The sequence below is a fragment of the Eurypyga helias genome, unplaced genomic scaffold, assembly GCF_000690775.1.
Source record: "Eurypyga helias isolate BGI_N326 unplaced genomic scaffold, ASM69077v1 scaffold16037, whole genome shotgun sequence".
Taxonomy (NCBI): domain Eukaryota; kingdom Metazoa; phylum Chordata; class Aves; order Eurypygiformes; family Eurypygidae; genus Eurypyga; species Eurypyga helias.
The window spans coordinates 11,093-25,461 of NW_010260289.1; the positions used below are offsets into that span (position 1 = coordinate 11,093).

General features: G+C 39.8%; 1 protein-coding gene across 1 annotated transcript in view; it reads right to left on the minus strand.

Annotated features, from left to right (window-relative positions):
- The window catches only part of WASF1 (WAS protein family, member 1), a 28,972-nt gene that overhangs the window by 2,757 nt on the left and 11,846 nt on the right, over positions 1 to 14,369 (minus strand). The window contains exons 2-7 of the mRNA XM_010155000.1: positions 13,908 to 14,042; positions 5,555 to 5,708; positions 4,723 to 4,840; positions 3,749 to 3,921; positions 911 to 1,090; positions 3 to 35 (exon numbers count right to left, since the gene is read on the minus strand). Coding sequence (XP_010153302.1) covers positions 3 to 35; positions 911 to 1,090; positions 3,749 to 3,921; positions 4,723 to 4,840; positions 5,555 to 5,708; positions 13,908 to 14,042 — 793 coding nt within the window. The remainder of the gene's footprint in view (positions 1 to 2; positions 36 to 910; positions 1,091 to 3,748; positions 3,922 to 4,722; positions 4,841 to 5,554; positions 5,709 to 13,907; positions 14,043 to 14,369) is intronic.

A 14,369-nucleotide genomic window follows, 5' to 3' on the forward strand; every position in this document is an offset into this window, starting at 1 on the left:
ACTGAGGACGATTTTCTGCCAAGCCAGTAGTAGAACTGAAATATCCAATGACAGGACAAAGTTATTAGTGTTGGACAGCAGAAAAAATAGTAATAGATTCATTTCTAGACTACTGAATGCTGGGCATTAAAGAGCATTATGTACCATGATGATTATACTCTGTATAATCTCCTGAACAGTAAAAAGACATTCTTTCCGAGAGACTACCATCTTGCTGACCTAACAACCATGTCTGCATTACCTGTCCTCTACTCCAAGTTGTATGTACCTGCCCATAAAGTGAAGATTTTGGATATAAAACAACAGGGGAATGACAACCACAGCTTCGCTCTATAAAATGCTCTAAGTAGTTATCCAGCTCTGGAAAGGCGTAGAAAAAAAGAAAATAAAAACACTTGGGGGAAGGGGGAAAAAAAAAAAAAGCAGCAGCAGTTGCAGTTTAGCAAATGTGATGAATATATAGTTTTGACAGCTGACTCTCTTACTGCGATGTATTATATATTCTTTCTTTCACACAGGCTGAAACAGAGCTCAGTAGTACAAATTCCGTATTTCCCAAATCCAAAGATTCCAAAGCCAAATCCTGAGATTCCAACATCTTTCTCAGAAATATCTTCCATACAGTTTTTTTTGTCTTGCCACGTAACTCAGGAGGCGACACCGTTGCAATATTAATGGCAAGGTGAGGCCTGTCTCCACAACGGCACCCTACGGGGTTCAGATTCTGACCTTCTCTCCAACCCCTGCACGGCCCTGCAGCTGTGGACATGTCAGGGCTGTGGACTGACATAGCCCTTAGGATGTGTGTACGGCCTGGGCTGCATGAAAATACTACTAGTGGACTGTTAGGGGGATGGTGGGAAACGAAAACTCTCCCAACAAATCTGCATGTGGCTCGACCCCTCTGTACCTAACACAAGGAGGCACAGGCTTCACATCTCCTGCTCCATGCATTGGAGGTGGCGGGGGTGGTTCGTGTGGCCTGACCAACACTCGCTCCTCAGCTCTGTTCAGAAGTTCAGACATCTGGCTATAGGGCAATGCAGACAGCGAGTATGATCCATCCATATGATCCACGTATGCTTGAGATCTGTAGGAAAAGAGTGAAAAACGACCCAAAGTAAGCTTTGGTAGAAGTCAGTATCAGTGCCCTCAGCTAATGTTCTGTCTATGCTTCAGTTGGATTTCTGAATCTGAGTACCTTCCCTGCACCCATGCTGCATATTGTACTTCATGGCTTTTTATTAATTTATCTTGCTTTCTGTGCCACGGCTTCTAGCAGCTCAAGGGTTTAATGCTTCTGAAAGGTGTATCAGACAACTTCTGCAGCATGTGTGTGCTCTTAGTGCTTATTAGTCACATTATTTTAAGTAAATGTAGCACTGTAATTAGTAGTACACACATACCAGAGTGTATTATGGAACAGACACTACTCGGTAATCATAGAATCACAGAATCGTTTGGGTTGGAAGGGACCTTAAAGATCATCTAGTTCCACCTGCCATGGGGTGTTTTTCTGCTCATTTCTGCTCCTCACTCCCCACCTATGTGCAACTATATTCTTTTATAACATCTGTGAAACATCCATCCACGTTAGAGTGGTAGAATTTACAACTGAATAGTTTAGCTGAACTTCTGCCAGAGGACCTACATTCCCATAGAGAGAACCCACTACTTTAGACCTAATACTTTGTAGCTACAAACAGATACTGGGAAGATAATCTAAGGATTTACTATCGAGTAGCAGCAGTTGAGATAACTACAGCTTAAAATGATTCACCTTCCTCATTAATGACAACTTTAGACACACCTTAAGGACCTGATCAGTTAGGAAATTAACTACTTCATTAAAAATTAAAAAAAAAAATCTCTATTAAATTGGGAGGAAATGTGTTTGCAGAACACTTTTCAACAAGTCAAGCAGTACTCCACGTCTTCCACATACGAAATTAACGACTCCATTAAAGATTAAAAAAAATTTCTCTATTAAATCAGGAGGAAATGTGTTTGCAGAACACTTTTCAACAAGTCCTATGTCCCTTTTTCACCTCTCCTATGACGAAAGGCTGCAAGAATTGGGCTTGTTCAGCCTGGAGAAGAGAAGGCTCCGAGGAGACCTCATTGCAGCTTTCCAGTATCTGAAGGGGGCCTACAAGGGTACTGGGAGAGGACTTTTTACAAGAGCCGGTAGTGATAGGACAAGGGGTAATGGGTATAAATTGAAATCAGGGAGGTTTAGATTAGATGTCAGGAAGAAATTCTTCCCGGAGAGGGTGGTGAGGCACTGGAACAGGTTGCCCAGAGAAGCTGTGGATGCCCCATCCCTGGAAGTGTTCAAGGCCAGGCTGGATGAGGCTTTGAGCAACCTGGTCTAGTGGAAGGTGTCCCTGCCCATGGCAGGGGGGTTGGAACTAGATGGTCTTTAAGGTCCCTTCCAACCCAAACCATTCTATGGTTCTATGATTCTATGAAGTCAAGCAGTACTCCACGTCTTCCACATACTGTCACCACTGTAGTATCTAACCTATTGAATTCCTCAGGGGTGAAGCCTTTCTCTGTTACTCAGAGGCACGGTGCTGCTGTGATTCTGAACGAGGTGCTCGGCACACGCAGCGCTCCCAAGCGCCACAGCGTTATTCATAATTGCATGAGGGTACTGAGGTATTCAAGGTTTACGCCACGGTCCTGGACACAAAAGGAGTCCTGCAAGAAGCGCTTCCAACGTGGAATCTGACGTACATCACAACGAAGGACAGCAGGGAAGCAGATGTTTCTGCCAATGACTTTACTCAGCAGTTTACAAAGATAAGATACTACAGAGTCGTTCCTAGAAAAATCCAACTACCATAACCTGAGGTGTATCCCACTGACTGAAATGTACTGAGACCATTCTTACTTTCTGAATGCAGAGAGCTAAGTTTTCCACAAAGGATTTTCCACTTACCAGGCAGAAAACACTATCTCCTAGAGTTGTTCTCATTACCCACTGTCACTATTAAGGTTGTTTTGTTTGAAGGCCTCACAAAGCTAAGCAAAACACTCTCTTATGGTGCTTTTGGCCAGAGAAGGATAGGGGAAAAAAATTAACTGATTTTTTTTTGAAAAAGAATGCTTTTTAATAATCATCATTAAAAAAAGCCAAACAATCCACCACCAAACCTCCTAATATTAGATGTCAGCCCTCTTTCCCATCGGAAGTTCCTCAGCTGGTTTTGCACAAACATCAGAAGCGTAAACACAGCAGGTGTTTACCATGTGAAATGCTACTTTTAGCCACCAGCAAATACGTGCTGTGAAATGACAATCCAACAGGCTGAATTTTGTAATAGACTATAACCAGAAACGTCAATCAAATCTTGGATTTGCTGAAGAGTAAAGAGAAGCTCAGTGATCTCATCTGAGTTCCAAGTGGACGTTTGTTCACATCACACCCACCATCTAGTCTTGGCAGTGTCTGCTACAGAAAAAAATGAAGAGACTGGAATAATGGGGATTTTGTAGGTCAAGATGGGAATGTAGTGACACATCTGGGTGTAAGCTTGCAACAGTGACACAACACCTTCTTCAAGTTGCCTATGACAACACATCCTCAAGACTAAAATAAATTCCAAGGATACCAACTACTCTTAAAAATAAGAAAACATCAAAAATAACAAGGCATCTCATCGTTCACCGTTTCTCGAGCGTGTTCAACTATTGCAGTAGGAATATCTGCACTTAACAAAGGATAGAAAAAATAAAAAGAAACCTTGATTCAAAATGTGAAGCTGGGCCATTAGCAACTTCAATGTGCTTATGTAAGAGGTTAGCATCGTCTTCCGCGAGCTCCGGACCTTGGGCTAACTTCTGCCACTCTCGCCGTCTGTCATGAGGTGCCCTTGGCACTTTTTCTGGTTCATGAGGACGATCCAGATTTTTCTGCTGCAGGAGAGTTGTGCAAACAAAACTGACAACTAAGACAGTGGTTTTTAATTAGTTACATTTAAACATCAGCCACAGCATAATGAAAAATAATGCTAATTTATGTGCAAGAAAAAATTACTTTCAGTCTAAATATGATACATCATCCAGAAAGACTTGTGAGAGGCATAAACTTCATTCTAATGGATAAGTACCTGAATAACACAGAGAAAAATAACTGTATAAATAGCTTTTTACTCTGTCTGAAATGAAATCATGAATCTGACACATTTACTCTCTACGAATGAAATACACAGAATGATGGTGAAATAAAAAAAGTAACATTAGCTTTGCAAAAGTGTTTGTTTATATCTTCTTAAAATTGAACGAAGTGCTCCATTCCTACTCATTTCTGTCTAGTTTAGAGTGAAGAATGTCATTCAAGCTTTTTCACCTGTAAGAGTGTCAGAATTTTGTATGACAAAAAAGTGTACCAGTGAAATTGTTTATTCTTGCTGTATTCCTCCTTTTTGAGTCATTGCGAGAAGACTTACAAGCTTTGGCAAACTTGCTGTTAGTTGCATTAGGACAGCATGAAAACTTTCGGCCCTTCTATATTATTTTATCATTATTATTATATATTTATTTGTTAAAGTTGATGGGATTGAATGAATACAGGTAGTTTTAGCTGAATGAAGAGGAGTCTGTAAAGTTTAGATTGTTATGAACGGCATAACCGAAAAAGTACAGTATCTGCAAGAAAACCCTCTCCAGGAAAAAAAACCCAACCCACCAGAAGCTCTATAAAGATAACATACATACCTTCTGCTTCCTCTTTTCTTTTCTTTTGTCCTCGGTGTCCTGCAACATTTTTTCTTTCCACAGATCAAAGAAATATGAAGGATTGGTATAAAACTTCAAACCCTCTTTTCCATCATCCCTGAAATACAGTGATGCAAACAGGGTGTGCTACTTATTTGACAACACATGAATCCAAACATGAAGGCAAAGGAAAGGCATGTTAAGGAGTACCTAGTATCTCAGACCCTGAAATATTTTGCTGAATAACATTAAAATGATGAACACTGACCTCCTGTGCCATCATTCTTTACTATCTTTCCTTGTACTCAAGGTCCTGATTTTAAAAATTAACTTTAACACAAGCTTTAGGTTAAAAAAAAAAAAAGAAAAAAGAAAAAAAAAGGGTATCATAAATCGGAGAACTCCAATTCCAATGACTCAAATCTTGCTCTTAACATAATGAGCAAATTTGTGTGGCTGCATGTGTTCAACTACTGATTGAAATCGACTTTGGGACATAAAACAACATTCATTTCCATTAAAGACCTTTCTCTCTACATACTTAACTGCTTATTTTCTTCACTTTGCATCCAAAAGCACAATATAATAAATACAGATAATAAAAATGGCTCTTTCTTACTGTTGTTACACTGGGGTAATATTTGAGCAAAGGGGAGTAAAGTTTTAATGCTTATAACGGCTTCTGCTGCGTGTATTCCCCCAGCAGCTTCACAGTTTTCTAGTGTGGCTCTTTAAATATTCAAGTGCTACTCGGCATGAGGTGCTTGGATATAGCATCTCTATTACATAAAATAAGCTAGAAATGGGCTTTGATTAATTTTATTTTACTAACCTGTAAGGGGTGAGGATGTTAAGTGGAGGAGGCTGTTCACAAATGTCATAAGTTTCTTGCAAAGGAATAGGCAGAGTTTTGCGGTCAAACAGCTGTTGATCTTGAATTGTGGAACTCCGGAAGGCTTTCCTCATCGTAATGTCCTGCAGTGACACTGAAAGGGGATATTGTCATTTTAAAAAAAAAAACAAAACACCACAGAGACTTTATTTGGATTATTCTGCAATTGCTTAATGCTGGTTAGAACATAAATATTAAGTATTACTACTTGCAACCAACAAATTCATCCAGCACTACTGCGACAACAAGATATCGTCAGATTACGTGAAAAACATGCTCATAATGTTCTAGCACGTTATCCTCTATTTAGCTTCACAGGAAATTTTTGCTCATCTCCATTTCACAATCCTTTTGGTACTAAAAAATTACTCTCTCTTTCTCTCAGTATAGATTTTACCTTTATACTATCAGCAAGCCACACTTTGCATTCCTTGCACGTAGGGAGCAGTTCTACCGACGGCCCACTGAGATGCCAAACCAGCGAATCACTTCAGCTTATGCTACCGGTATCAGCGAGTTTTAACAGGAGGTGATACTATGTTCCAGCACATGGAACTAGTCAAGTGGTTTTTAATCAGCCTCTTTAATCAAGATGAGACTTCTCTGTTTAATTCAGGTGAGACACATCGAGTTTTTAAGCACAGTAATTAGGAATAACCAATTATCTTTAACATAAGATTCAAAGAGAAATAACACTAAGTGAACATGATAGATTAAACAGTGAATTGAAATATACTGACTTGGTGCTGTTAAAGCCCATGTACCTTTTTCTATTTCAGAATCATTACAATTTAGAAAGAGATTAATGGAAAAGCGACGGCAACTGATGAAACTTGCACTTCTACTTCTGGACACGGTGTACCTATTCAGTCTCCTATTTCTCTTCCTCCCTGATCTTCAGTTACCTGTGAAGTCCAGGTGCCTCAAGACTAATTTTGCAGCCAGCGTTAGACCTTCACTAGATAAAGCAGCAGTCCTTTTCATTGGTTTGGCCTTTTTTTTTTTTTTAAAAAAATCACAAACAATACTGAAAACAGACAGTTTTAAGACTCACTAACAAAGAGAGTATTTTAAGCATATGCATTTTATCTATGAATAATTATGTTTACTTTATACAACCAGGTTGACAGTAGTGCCCCTTTACTGGAGAGGACATTGCCCACCTCCCCCCACCCGGTATCACTAGGGCCTTTGGCAACAATTTTTTAAGAGTGCCCCTATTCAAGATGAAAGCTGCATTTTACTCCAATTTCTGTAACACACACAAGTGTACACACACACACACACAGATGGATTTCTGTCGTATGATCACCAAGGGGCAGAAGGCAGGATTTTTTCCAGAGGGCTTGCAATTCCTGGAAAGTTCTATCTTCTTACCTAAGCACATTGGCAGCATCCTTTGTGAGGCTAAAGATGGGATTTATTTGATTTTCAGTTTGGCTTCTGAAGTTTATTACAGTTGGCAAGACTGTGTGTTCCTGGAGAAGTTTCCTTCTTTTTACCCTTAGGTTCTATTTCATTACAGTGTCTTTTATTCTTTTTAATACCTTTAATTAGCTGCTCAGAAGCCTTTTAAGTGTGTTAAAGAAGTATTATAATGTATGCATGTCAGCTAGGAGCCTCAATTTCTGCAGGTATTTTTGCACTCATAAATAACCACATACATTTTGTGCCTTTCATGAAGTACAGGTTGTTATTTGCTGGCGTAAGTTCACAATTAGAAGAACTAGGGTTTACTCATCTAAAAACCTAGTCTTCGATTCTTTTATACTTCAGCTGTTTTTCCTTGGAGTTGCTGGTTTTACAAATCTCACCAAGTGTACTCGTTCAGAGTTGCTTGGCAATCCCGCAAGTCTTTAAACTGCCTGTCTCTTACTGGAGACTACGCCAGCAAAAATAAAAGTTAGCATACTTCTGTCTGAACCTGTGTATATTTTGAAGACAACTAAGTAAATTCATTTATTCTGATAAAGACAGTTCTTTGTTTCAATACTAAAATGCTCACAGAGTATGTGATACCTCATTATTGAGATGTACATCGTTCTATAAGCTCTTTATTAGCATTCCTTAATCTCTCCAGTGAGCAAATACAGCCGCCCTAATTCATCATCTCCATTTCCTTGTTTAAATCTCCGCTTTTTGTAAACACGCACAAGGGGATAAGACACAGGAGGCTAATCAATCAATACTCAACAATTAAGTGTAGATTCCTTTCTCTCTAACACTAAGACACATAGCAAAGGTGTTCACAGAAAACACACACTGGAATTTCAAAGACCTAACGGCATTTCCTGCGCGGATATCCGATGGCTGGCATTCACGGAAAAGCGTGCCATTATTCAGAACAACGGACTGTGTTAGGACGACATGACTAAGAAAGTGAAAGGACGTGGCACCCAAAATACTGAGCATCGTGACACGGGTGTAACTCGCCTGCAGACAGGGATCAGGTAAATCCCACGTTGCAGGCACAGCGTAATCCTGGGCTGTGCAGAGTTTGGCTTACAAAGCCGTGTGCTTAGCTTGCCAGCTGGCTAAGAAACAGAAGCCCTGCGTGGCTTGATGCCTCAGGGGGCAGAACACATGAAAACCTGGCTGGTCATCCGGCCGCTTAGCTTTGGCTGATTGACAAACTGGCACAGCAAAGGGACAGATCAAGCAAATGGGATGTAGGACTTCAGGTGTGAGAAGAGACGAGAGGCTGAAGGAGGAGTTGGAAATGCTGCAGGCATTTGACTGGATAAAGCTGATAAATCTAAGCTTCCAGTTGCCTAATTCCGAACCAGCACCAGAACCTTCACATAGCCCAAGATGCTACATTTCATATGGATACATTTTCCTGAAAGTCCATCTGTTACACCACTTGTGTTTACTGCAATGAGCAAAAAAAAAGGGGTCTTAAATAATTTCCTTAAATGTTGAGATGTTCACAATTTAAGATAAACACTCTTGCAACAATCTGAACAAATGCCAGTTTATCTTTCCTGTGTCAGTTGTTTGGCTTGTAAGAAAAGACTTATTATGTCTGCCAGCCTGTACTGTACACCACAGGTTTTTCCACATAATTAAAAATTATCTCTGTCAGAGAGCTTATCTACCAAACTTTTGATTTTGAAAAAAAGAGATGCCAGCCCATTTTATTTCTAATCAACAACGAACTGCGGAAAAAAAAAAAAGTATTTAAATTGCACTCTAAGAAGCTACAATAACTGGGCTTCTTTGGGCTGAACTACACAATAAGTAAAAGAATACATCAGTAATATATATATAATATTTTGCCTCTTGTTAAGCCTCTCATTATACTGTAGTCCCCAGTCTGTAGTAAAAGTCAGGTATGGAGCATATCAGCCTACTGACAGAAAGTAGCTACTTTTAAATTTCAAAGTTATTAAATATTTCATTTTATTTTACCTCACCAGAAGAAATAAACCTGTTACTAGATTTTTTTATTCTTTTAATCTCACTCCAATATACAATTTATGAAGAGGTTCTAGGCCAAAAAACACCATTCTCCTAAAGGTGGCAAATAGCTAAATAAAATTTATCCCTTTCGGAAGCTTGCTCTCTCAACACTTTCTGTAGAATTTCACCCTGACAACTTTTAAGACCATGAACTCTCGAATGTCACAGCTGTGGTTCCTTGCAGAACAGACTGACTATGGGAGATTATGTATAAATCAATGGACTCAGCTGCCCACAATTCCCTTTCCCTGTTCAAAATCTTACCCAGCAATTTGAAAAGTGCAGGGAAGAAATCATGCTGATATCAAATGAACAACTTAGTCGTAAGATTCCAATTAAAGGCAATTAACTGGGGTTGGGGGTGTATGTGAAAACTCTCTTCAGGCGAAGATTTGTGTGATTCCGTTCCTGAAGATGCTGCAGTCCTGAAGTCTGATTTCTACTTTATGTATTTTATTTTTTAAACAATTATTCATTTCAACAATGCCTAGAATCTCGCACATATTAGGTTTCTCTGCCATCAGAATACTTCTGACTGGTCCCTGCAGGTTTTATAGCTGCGAAGCAGAAAGACCACTTTTGCAGAACATAAACTTGGTCTCCTCTGGGCTTGTCCCCAACACAAGAAATTCAAATTTTCTGAAATTCTGATTTAAAAAAAAAATCCAAAGTAGCTCAAGCACTCTTTGAATAGAGAATGTATGTAGCTTACCTACTACAGCAAAGGGAAGATGTAAATGTTAGAGCAATCACTTTAAGAGGACTGAGAAGCTGCTTTAAATGCAGCATGTAGAACCAGGGAGCCCTGAGCAGCCCTAGGGAAGATGCGAATCACCCAGCTGCATCAAGCACTGAATCTGCTGGTGAGTGTCAACAAAACTGCCACGTTACTTAGCAAATGACATTTTGTCCAGAGCCCTCTTTTTATATATAAAATACAAATCGTGCAATATCATGGCTTTGCCACTGAACTATTAAGCCTTGGGCACATTAATTTAAAACTGATTTACTTACTGAATAACCCATCAATTGAACTGACGGCTACGAAAATTGCAAGAAAAAGTATAGAGAGGAGTTGGAGCTCAGCCCATCTGCACAGACCTTTGAGGGAGAGACACACTCAAACCCAACGCTTAGTTAAGTGGAGATGTGCCAGGAAAGGTGACCTCCTTTAATTTAATTTAACAGTCTTCTTCATTATTTGACTTTGGGGGTAAAAATTCTTATTAATGAATCAACAGTAGTGTTATTCTCCACATTAACATATTACATGTGGAGGTCATGACCCCATTTTCATGTGCTCCCTGCTCTTAACTTTGATTACATTAGTCACCAAGCTCCTCTTCAGAGGCTAGAGACGGTAAGTGAGCTGCCCCTTAAAATGGGCTTTAGCACTCTTTCTTCCAAGTCTCACAATGGGCTGAGTATCTAAAAATAACTGCAAAGAAACTACACTCTTAGGGTTTATTTTCTGACCTATAAGATTATCTTATGTTGCAGGGTTACTGAAACTGTCAACTAGTTCACCTCCATAGCAAAAATGTGCTTTCCCAGTCCTAAAAAGACTCCAGATGTGATCACTCGAATATATATAGGCTAGCTTCCCCATACAACTGAAATAAAGTTCAGTTTACTGAAGGAAGGCAGAGGATATCTTTTTGTCTATATGCAAGTTTAGTATCTCTTCTGAGGGGGGAAAAAACCCACATGTATGTAAACAAAATAAAGTATGTAAAAAAAAAAATTGATTACAATATGAAATAAGTGATTCTGTGAAATCAAGAATTTGAAAACAGTGTAATAATTCAAACCAAACCAAGTTCATAGCAATTATTCTGTGACAGAAAGATTGCGCACGAGGAGTTAGTTCCTCCAGGATGCAATCCTAACCTTGGCTTCATTTAGTTTTATTCTTTCACAAAGATATTGTAATAATTCAAAATGAGAAAACACACAGACTATTCAAATAAGTCAGAGTTTTTATTGCTTTGACTCTACCAAAAACATCTCGTTGAGTATCTGCACCTCACTCAATGAGTCTGACTTGGGCTGTTTCTGTTCATGCCACTTAGCTTTAAATGAATCTTAATTTCTTCCTCTTGTGTAATAGCATGGGCCCAAAGGAACACATTAAACCTCCTATTACTGCCTGCTGGCAAAGAACTAGCAAATGAGACTCATTTTACACGTATTTCCCATTTTACACATGCTGTTAGCTGAGCAGAAGCACTGAAATTCGCTTCTTGCATGCAGGGTTAAGAAAGCTAAGGAAGGTAAATCCAAATGTTTCCCCCCCAACACTTTCACTTGTTAACATCATCCAGCTATTTCAGCCCAGATCAGGGGCAAAACAAAACTTTTTGTGATGAATTTCTAAATTTCAAGCCCAAAACAGGATACTGAAGGAGAAACAGTTTCCCGATCCCTAATTTTTAAGGAAACGTAATACCAAACTTCCTCTCATCTTCTTTGTCCTCATCTGGTGACTCATTCTGGGCAGAACGTGTGAATAAAGAACACTGGGTATGGCTCAAGGACTGGATATTCTTAGATTAGTAAAAATAGTAATTTAATAGTTCCTTACACCGAGGACTGCATGTGTTCCTCTGAAGTACTAGCAGTCACTGCTGTTCTATGGAATGAGAGACAAATCCAGGGTATCAGATTCGAGTCACACTGAGCCACTCTGGACTTGGTCAAGTAGACCTCTTTTCAGCCCTGTTTTCTTTACCGGTGGTGTCTGTCCCTTTCTTCAGCTACAGACTTTAGCAAATGCTACAGTATACACAGTACTGTGAAAAGGTACTGATCTGGTGCATTTGAGACTACATACTATTTACAAATATTGCTAGCGATTCTCTAATGTCAAATAGTTACGGATATTTAGTAACTGAAACCTACAGCCAAACTTACCAAGGGCCATTTACACAGGAAAGTACAACTTTCCATCTTGCTATCCTGCAAGATCCTTCACACGGTTTCTCCCTTTCCTGAAGCGTACATGGTTACCATACTAGATACGCCTATCAACGTATACCCCACTCTGATTTAAACCAAAAACTAGGCTGTCAAGGGTAAACGCAGAAATGACATTAACACTCTGGAGTATTGCAGTATTACAGCTCTTACAAGATTACAATGGCTGACAATTTGTTACTGTACACAGAAAGGGTTCTTGTCATTACCCAATCACAGTAAACACGGTATTTTGTTGGAAAAGGAGGTGTATGTGTATGATTTAGGCGCAGTTGTCAAGAGGCTTGGAAAATCCCATTAATGTAAGAATTCCCCTAGGCAAGTCACGATTTCATGGAAAATCTGCTACTAGCTGTCTTTCAAAACCTGTTCTAAAAGTAATGTCACCAAAACACAGAATCAAAACTTCCTTAGCTTAATTTTACTATTAGTGACATTTCGGCACTGGTAACTTAACGTAGCCTGAAGACCGTGCTCCTGCTTTGACACCTCATTTTCCCTGAATGACACACAACTATTACACCTAGACATTCAGAACTGAAACAGCTTTCTAGATTTTAAAATTGCATACCACAAGCAATCTGAAGTTATTTTTCACATCACAAAGTTGCTCTACTTTCTAGGTCTCAGTCGTACAATCTAGAACACCCCAAACTTGGGCTTGTTCAGCCTGGAGAAGAGAAGGCTCCAGGGAGACCTTATTGCCCCTTCCAGTACCTGAAGGGGCTACAAGGAAGCTGGGGGGGACTTTTTACAAGGGCCTGTAGTGACAGGACAAGGGGTAACGGGGTTAAATTGAAAGTGGGGAGGTTTAGATTAGACATCAGGAAGAAGTTCTTCCCGGAAAGGGTGGTGAGGCACTGGAACAGGTTGCCCAGAGAAGCTGTGGATGCCCCATCCCTGGAAGTGTTCAAGGCCAGGCTGGAGGAGGCTTTGAGCAACCTGGTCTAGTGGAAGGTGTCCCTGCCCATGGCAGGGGGGTTGGAACTGGATGGTCTTTAAGGTCCCTTCCAACCCAAACCGTTCTGTGATTCTATGACTCAAACCTGTTTGGAGTTACAAGACTTTTTATAGTTCCACCTATAACTCACATATATCCAGTAAGGCAAAAAAGCTTCATGGCATTTACATACTAGGTGGTCAGTGCTTCCACAGCCATGGCAAACCCTATGCACCATTTACATCCCATACAAAATCTTATAGGCCTAAGCCATATCCTATTGACTTTTAGAAGTACTTGTTTTCTCAAGGCTCACCAATATTTATAGTACTTAAGGCTATTTTGGAAGAGTCCAGGGGGATATATAGCATCAATAAATGGAGCCATACAGCTGTACAGGAAGTAAGATGCTTTGAGCAACCTGGTCTAGTGGAAGGTGGGCCTGCCCATGGCCGGGGGTGGTCTTTAAGGTCCCTTCCAACTCGTTACCATAGAATCACAGAATGGTTTGAGTTAAATGCAAGAACCCTAATGGACAAATGGGTACATCCCATGGGAAACAGTAGGAACATTAAAAAAAAGAAAAAAGGGAGTACAGACTTATCTCCAAGGAGTCACATAATTTATAACATTATTGACATTAATGTATAATACTACTGAAGTGACATATTCCTGTGGCAGGTTTTATGTAAATTCATTGGTAGTAAATTCATACTGTTCAGTAACCATGAAAATGTTGAGCTCAGGAAGCTGCTCAAGGCTATAAAGAAACCTGTAGCAGAAACAGAAATGGATCTCTTTCTCATAACGCATTGCTCTCTGTTCTTATAAACATAATTTAAACTATTATTATTTCCATTTCACCTATCAGTGATGTCTGGGCAACAAAAATCTTCAATGCAGGAGTTAACTTACGTTCCTCTTCCTTTGGATCAAGTTGTGTAACACTGACAGATAAGCGATCTACACGTTCTTGTAAGGAGTTGACTCTAAAGGAGAAACTGTGTGCTTCATTGAAAAGCTCCCCAAATATATCTTCAGCATATTTACCTGAAAAACAACAACAACAAAGTCAAGCATATCCCAAAACAGCCAAATAAGTTTGCTATGAAAAAGATTTTCATTTTGTTTAGGTAAGTAAATCTAAGATGCACGAGTGTCACTTGTAACAACCTGTACTTACTGAGCTCATTAAAAAGGTTTCAGAAAAGTAAATTAAGTTCTGGGCTCCTCAGTTCAAGGACAAGGAACTACTGGAGAGGGCCCAGCTCAGGGCCACTAAGATGATGAAGGGCCTGGAGCACCTTCCATGTGAGGAAAGGCTGAGAGAGGTCTGTCTGTTTAGCTTGGAGACGAGGAGGCTGCGGGGGGGTTCTA